General features: G+C 44.0%; 1 protein-coding gene across 1 annotated transcript in view; it reads left to right on the forward strand.

Moving 5' to 3' along the window:
• Nucleotides 1-2,384: 2,384 nt before the first annotated feature.
• Nucleotides 2,385-8,443, forward strand: part of LOC106570731 (FH1/FH2 domain-containing protein 3) — a 189,568-nt gene continuing 183,509 nt past the window's right edge. Inside the window, exon 1 of the mRNA XM_082970279.1 lies at nucleotides 2,385-2,903. Within this exon, the coding sequence (XP_082826405.1) occupies nucleotides 2,739-2,903 (165 nt within the window). The 5' untranslated portion in view covers nucleotides 2,385-2,738. The remainder of the gene's footprint in view (nucleotides 2,904-8,443) is intronic.

An 8,443-nucleotide genomic window follows, 5' to 3' on the forward strand; every position in this document is an offset into this window, starting at 1 on the left:
GCTGTTTACATTGATATCCATACTGAATGCTGTTTACATTGATATCCATACGGAATGCTGTTTACATTGATATCCATACTGAATGCTGTTTACATTGATATCCATACTGAATGCTGTTTACATTGATATCCATTCTGAATGCTGTTTACATTGATATCCATACTGAATGCTGTTTACATTGCTATCCATACTGAATGCTGTTTACATTGATATCCATACTGAATGCTGTTTACATTGATATCCATACTGAATGCTGTTTACATTTATATCCATACTGAATGCTGTTTACATTGATATCCATTCTGAATGCTGTTTACATTGATATCCATACTGAATGCTGTTTACATTGATATCCATACTGAATGCTGTTTACATTGATATCCATACTGAATGCTGTTTACATTGATATCCATACTGAATGCTGTTTACATTTATATCCATACTGAATGCTGTTTACATTGATATCCATACTGAATGCTGTTTACATTGATATCCATACTGAATGCTGTTTACATTGATATCCATACTGAATGCTGTTTACATTTATATCCATACTGAATGCTGTTTACATTGATATCCATACTGAATGCTGTTTACATTGATATCCATACTGAATGCTGTTTACATTGATATCCATACTGAATGCTGTTTACATTGATATCCATACTGAATGCTGTTTACATTGATATCCATTCTGAATGCTGTTTACATTGATATCCATTCTGAATGCTGTTTACATTGATATCCATACTGAATGCTGTTTACATTGATATCCATACTGAATGCTGTTTACATTGATATCCATACTGAATGCTGTTTACATTGATATCCATACTGAATGCTGTTTACATTGATATCCATACTGAATGCTGTTTACATTGATATCCATTCTGAATGCTGTTTACATTGATATCCATACTGAATGCTGTTTACATTGATATCCATACTGAATGCTGTTTACATTGATATCCATACTGAATGCTGTTTACATTGATATCCATACTGAATGCTGTTTACATTTATATCCATACTGAATGCTGTTTACATTGATATCCATTCTGAATGCTGTTTACATTGATATCCATACTGAATGCTGTTTACATTGATATCCATACTGAATGCTGTTTACATTGATATCCATACTGAATGCTGTTTACATTGATATCCATTCTGAATGCTGTTTACATTGATATCCATACTGAATGCTGTTTACATTGATATCCATACTGAATGCTGTTTACATTGATATCCATACTGAATGAAGCAGTTAAGGGACGAACATTTTTCATTTAATTTAAGGGGGAAATTTGCCTTAAAATGTTTTTGTGCAACTGTTAAGAAAACTTTAACTTAAGATGTTTTATGTAACCGGGTCTTGGTCTGGGATGAGTAGTACATTTACAGCTGCCGACTCCTTGAAGTAGAAATCTTCAAACAATTCGAGGTTAGTGATCGTTGTTCTGATGTCCAGCAGCTGTTTATGGTCATACGAAATGATGGCGGTAATATTATGTACAACAAAAGTTGAGATTAGTTTAAAAAAAAAACACACACACACACGAAATAGCAGAATTGGTCAGGAACCCGTAAGATGGCAGCTATCCATCTCCGCAGCGCCATCCTGGATACCCCTCAGCCCAGGTTTAATATATTTGCAGTACTTAGTTAACAACATACCTTCTCACACTTCTTGAAAGCTGTAACCATCTTCCTTTTGAAGGGCCTTAGCGTCAACGTAAATAGACTACCTCATTGTCGGTTAGAGCGGATTAGAGCAGTGCACTTCTTCCGTTCTGGTGCATGATTAACAGTTTACCAGAAGAGGTCGCAATTTGCTTTGAAATCAGACGTAGTCCTCACTGTTACGTTAATGCCAGAGGAGAGGAGGGGGGTCGCAGGGGGATGGATTTGCCCTCTCTCTAGACGACACACCGGCTGTCCCATACAGACTAAGCTCTCTCTCTCTCTCTCTCTCTCTCTCAATTCAATTCACTATCCTTCGCTCTCAACTCAATTACAATATAAGGGGCTTTAAATATGTTTTCATTGCCAAAGCAAGTGAAATAGATAATAAACAAAAGTGAAATAAACAATACAAAAATTAACAGTAAACATTACATATTTCACATCTCATATTATGTGTACACTGTTGTAATGATGTGCAAATAGTACAAAATAGAGTACAAAATAGAAAATAAACAAACATATGGATTGAATTTACAATGGTGTTTGTTCTTCACTGGTTGACCTTTTCTCTCTCTCTCTCTCTCTCTCTCTCTCTCTCTCTCTCTCTCTCTAACTCTCTCTCTCTCTCTCTCTCTCTCTCTCTCTCTCTCTCTCTCTCTCTCTCTCTCTCTCTCTCTCCAGCACCTTGCCTGCCTCTCGTGTCATTGGCCACCTGCTGTGAGCCAGCAGCGACTCCGCAGTGACACGGTACCAAGGCAGAGTAACAGGACAAATCGGTTCTCCCTATAGGCGCACTAACCAACCAGCGAACCGAAACAGTTTCTCATACCGGTCCAATCAGACTTCACGAGAAGTCACCCACACGAAGTCTGTTTATAGTAGCCCACCCAACCAGAGAGCTGATCGAACTTGGCAACCTGCTGTTGTTGTTGTTGTTGTGTTGTTACAAGGCAAGCAGGAGAGACAGTGCTCCTTGCTAGGCGACGGGTCTTATCGTTAACCTCGGTTAGTTACCCCACCCTCATCGGAGGAGCCTCTTGGATGGATACATCATGGCTACGTTTGTCTGCAGGGTCCAGTTCTTAGACGATACCGATCCATTCAACAGCACCAATTTCCCGGAGCCGACCAGACCGCCACACTACACGTTCCGAGAGGATATCCCGCTTATCAATCAGATAGCAGGAGTCCACCGGCTACTTAGAGCCCCGCATAAGGTTTGTCATGTTTTCATTTTGCCACACCTATTTTATTCTGGATTAATGCATTTCAATGTTGTTTTTTTGTTTATTCATATATATATAAACTTGGCAATGTCGTAGTCAGTCACAAACTTTATCTGGTGGGCTATTTTTTTTAAAAGATCAACCGCGAACGCAGTTTGATTTTGCAGACAGGCGAGTATATTTGGTAGGCTACAACACATTTAAACACCGATGTCAAAGACACTCAAAAGTATTTGTTTGTCTTTATTTGTCTCTCTCTCTCTCTCTCTCTCTCTCTCTCTCTCTCTCTCTCTCTCTCTCGGTTTAGTTCTCTCCACGTATCTCACCACTGCAGCATATTTAGCTGCAGACAGTGGTTAATCGTATTCCTGCATGACTAGTTGCCCGGTGGGTTTTCTATTCGTGTGTCTCAGCGACAGGTGGGCGCGAGGCTTTAGTTTCGTTCAGCCAGCCCGATATATCCGGATGAACGCGCGCTCAGACCCCATTCATTAATAAAAATTACTGAATAACGTTGACGGTCACTGGTGTGGAGTCGGTGTCTAAAACACTCATATAGGTGTTTGAGATTATGCAAGCCCTTGCTTCTCTCTCACACACACACACACACACACACACACACACACACACACACACACACACACACACACACACACACACACACACACACACACACACACACACACACACACAGGGAGAGAGAGGGACATGTCACACCACACATGTCCAATACATCAGAGTGGTTTTCCAGAAGTAATTCCACAGTGAGGCCATCTTTAAAAGCCACAAAACAAACGTCATATGTCCCTGAGAGAACACACTGACATCCTGATTACCTACTGTAGTCTGCACACGGACACATGGAGTATGCATTGACTTGTTGTTTGTATTTGTAGCGTTTTTTTTATTTTTAATTGAGTTATTAAGAAATCAGGCTTCCAGTCGTGGGAATCCATTTTGAATAGTAAGTCATACGCTCTTAGAAGTGCTGTCTAGAACCTGAAGGTGTTCTTTATGTAACAGTGTAGCTTCCGTCCCTCTCCTCGCCCCAACCTGGGCTCGAACCAGGGACCCTCTGCACACATCGACAACAGCCACCCCACCGAAGCATCGTTACCCATCCCGCCACAAAAGCCGCGGCCCTTTGCAGAGCAAAGGGGAACAACTACTTCAAGGTCTCAGAGCGAGTGACGTCACCTGACTTGAAACGCTATTAGCGCGCACCACCGCTAACTAGCTAAGCCATTTCACATCGGTTACACTCAGCTGTTTGCATAGGAGAACCCCTTTTTGAATAACTATTTTGAGTTCCAGGTAGAACCCTTTTCAGTTCCATGTAGAACCATTTCCACAGAGGGTCTATCAGGAACCAAAAAGGTTCTCCTAGGGGACAGCTGAAGAACCCTTTTTGGAACCCTTTCTCTGAGAATGTAGAGTTCCATAGGGCTCTGGTCTAAAGTAGTGCACTACTACCCTATAGACCCTGGTCTAAAGTAGTGCACTACTACCCTATAGACCCTGGTCTAAAGTAGTGCACTACTACCCTATAGACCCTGGTCTAAAGTAGTGCACTACTACCCTATAGACCCTGGTCTAAAGTAGTGCACTACTACCCTATAGACCCTGGTCTAAAGTAGTGCACTACTACCCTATAGATCCTGGTCTAAAGTAGTGCACTACTACCCTATAGACCCTGGTCTAAAGTAGTGTACTACTACCCTATAGACCCTGGTCTAAAGTAGTGCACTACTACCCTATAGGTCCTGGTCTAAAGAAGTGCACTAGTACCCTATAGACCCTGGTCTAAAGTAGTGCACTACTACCCTATAACCCTGGTCTAATGTAGTGCACTACTACCCTATAGACCCTGGTCTAAAGTAGTGCACTACTACCCTATAGACCCTGGTCTAAAGTAGTGCACTACTACCCTATAGACCATGGTCTAAAGTAGTGCACTACTACCCTATAGACCCTGGTCTAAAGTAGTGCACTACTACCCTATAGACCCTGGTCTAAAGTAGTGCACTACTACCCTATAGACCCTGGTCTAAAGTAGTGCACTACTACCCTATAGACCCTGGTCTAAAGTAGTGCACTACTACCCTATAGACCCTGGTCTAAAGTAGTGCACTATGGAATAGGGTGCCATTTAGGATGAAGACATAGTAGGCTAAATGATACATCACAATGTGATTATAATAATATAGTCAGTCTGGTTAGGGACCATCACATCAGGTTATAAACTGTCTGGTTAGGGACCATCACATCAGGTTATAAACTGTCTGGTTAGGGACCATCACATCAGGTTATAAACTGTCTGGTTAGGGACCATCACATCAGGTTATAAACTGTCTGGTTAGGGACCATCACATCGGGTTATAAACTGTGGTTAGGGCCCATCACAGCAGGTTATAAACTGTCTGGTTAGGGACCATCACATCAGGTTATAAACTGTCTGGTTAGGGACCATCACATCAGGTTATAAACTGTCTGGTTAGGGACCATCACATCAGGTTATAAACTGTCTGGTTAGGGACCATCACATCAGGTTATAAACTGTCTGGTTAGGGACCATCACATCAGGTTATAAACTGTCTGGTTAGGGACCAACACATCAGGTTATAAACTGTCTGGTTAGGGACCAACACATCAGGTTATAAACTGTCTGGTTAGGGACCATCACATCAGGTTATAAACTGTCTGGTTAGGGACCATCACATCAGGTTATAAACTGTCTGGTTAGGGACCATCACATAAGGTTATAAACTGTCTGGTTAGGGACCATCACATCAGGTTATAAACTGTCTGGTTAGGGACCATCACATCAGGTTATAAACTGTCTGGTTAGGGACCATCACACGAGGTTATAAACTGTCTGGTTAGGGACCATCACATCAGGTTATAAACTGTCTGGTTAGGGACCATCACATCAGGTTATAAACTGTCTGGTTAGGGACCATCACACCAGGTTATAAACTGTCTGGTTAGGGACCATCACATCAGGTTATAAACTGTCTGGTTAGGGACCATCACATCAGGTTATAAACTGTCTGGTTAGGGACCATCACACCAGGTTATAAACTGTCTGGTTAGGGACCATCACACCAGGTTATAAACTGTCTGGTTAGGGACCATCACATCAGGTTATAAACTGTCTGGTTAGGGACCATCACATCAGGTTATAAACTGTCTGGTTAGGGACCATCACACCAGGTTATAAACTGTCTGGTTAGGGCCCATCACATCGGGTTATAAACTGTGGTTAGGGCCCATCACATCGGGTTATAAACTGTGGTTAGGGCCCATCACAGCAGGTTATAAACTGTCATATAACTGTTATATTGGTGTCATAGCAACATCTGTCTGGTTTTGTAGGGATCCCATGGATCTCTCTCTCTGTTTTGTCCTCCTTCTAACATGTCATTATGAGACTGATGGCCGTGCGTTCTGATTGGCTGTTGCTCTGAGATCCCGTAACATGTAAAATATAGCCTAGTGTCCCAGAATGCCTGTGGGTTAGGCCTGGAGCCACACAGGACTTTGTTCTCCTTGCTTTGGCTCTCTGTGGTTTGACTTCCTGATGATCACTTCTTCCTCCGTCTCCCCGGGTCTATTGGAGTCTCAGACGGAACTCTACCCAATAGCATCTACCGTGACAGAATAAACTCAAATCTAACCCGCAGAATGGTCTGAAAGTGTGTGTGTGTGTGTGTGTGTGTGTGTGTGTGTGTGTGTGTGTGTGTGTGTGTGTGTGTGTGTGTGTGTGTGTGCATTCCACGTTCGTTTGTGTCTTGCTCTGTCTTTTTTTGGTGTGCTTTTAGGTCTGTGTCCACTGTTCACGTGTTTGCATTTGTGTAAGTGTTTGGAGCAGGTAAGTCTGGAATCGGACCAAAGACAACATTATATGTACAACTAAACTAACCCTGAAATGCAAATCTAATCCCTGGCCAATCCCTTTGTCCTCCAGACAGACAGGCAGGGAGACACACAGACAGGCAGGCAGGCAGGCAGACAGGCAGGCAGACAGGCAGGCAGGCACACAGACAGACAGACAGACAGACAGACAGACAGACAGACAGACAGACAGACAGACAGACAGACAGACAGACAGACAGACAGACAGACAGACAGACAGACAGACAGACAGACAGACAGACAGGGCAGCAGGGCAGCCGAGAGGGATATGAGTAGCTTGAAGACTACTTGTCCTCTCCTGTGTGTAGAAGCATTTGGAAGGTTTCCCTTCTGGACTACACTTTTACATTATGAGTCTGTTCATTTAACTAAGCAGACAAAGTTACTAAACAGACACAAGCTACAGTAGATTTGTTCCGACTTCTGCCGACGTCGATGCCCCTCCTTGTTCGGGGCGGTGCACGTCTCCGGTCTTCTAGCCATCATCGATCAGGGCTTTGAAGGCTCTGTTTTCCTCAGTTCCTGTGTTGGCTCATCCGGATCTGTCTTTGCAATTCATAGTGGAGGTGGACGCGTCCGAGGCTGGGATAGGAGCTGTACTCTCTCAGCGCTCGGGTACGCCACCGAAGCTCCGCCCCTGTGCCTTCTTCTCGAGGAAGCTCAGCCCGGCAGCGCTAACTATGACATGGGGGACCAGGAGTTGTTGGCTGTCGTCAAGGCTTTGAAGGCGTGGAGACATTGGTTTGAGGGGGCTAAACACCCTTTTCTCATCTGGACTGACCACCGCAATCTGGAGTACATCCGGGAAGCGAGGAGACTGAATCTTCGCCAGGCAAGGTGGGCCATGTTTTTCACCCGTTTTGTGTTTACCCTCTCTTACAGACCAGGTTCCCAGAACGTTAAGGCAGACGCATTGTCCCGGCGTACTCCGTTCTATCCATCCTGGATTCGAGACGTCGGGCGAGGGGTCTTCAGTACCTCATGGACTGTTAGGGGTACAGTCCGGGGGTACGGTCCGGGGGTATGGTCCGGAGGAGAGATGCTGGGGTTCCGGTGGAGGATGTGTTAGATCCTTCCCTGCTTCGAGAGTTCCATCATCTCCATCCGGATCGCCCTGCACCTCGTCCTCCGGGTCGTCCCCGAGGCCGGTGACGAAGCGCGGCTGGAGCCGCGCGTCGGGGGGGGGGGGGGGTACTGTCACGACTTCTGTCGATGCCCCTCCTTGTTCGGGTGGTGTTCGGCGGTCGGCGTCACCGGTCTTCTAGCCATCATCGATCAGTTTTTCATTTTCCATTGGTTTTGTCTTGTTTTCCTACACACCTGGTTCCAATCCCAGTAATTACATGTTGTGTATTTAACCCTCTGTTTCCCCTCATGTCCTTGTCGGTGATTGTTTGTGATGTGATGTTACGTGGGTTGTGTTATTTTTATTTTTTTATTTAAATACTCCATATTAACCAACTTGGTTTCTCCTGCGCCTGATTTTCCTGCCACCTACACACACGAACATGACAAGATTTGCATATTATAGTGACCAATAGGTCAACTGTGAAGTAGCTACGGTAGATTTGCATATTATAGTGACCAATAGGACAGCTGTGAAGTAGCTACAGCAG

Source organism: Salmo salar, chromosome 27 (genome assembly GCF_965601325.2).
Source record: "Salmo salar chromosome 27, fSalSal1, whole genome shotgun sequence".
Classification (NCBI taxonomy): Eukaryota; Metazoa; Chordata; class Actinopteri; order Salmoniformes; family Salmonidae; genus Salmo; species Salmo salar.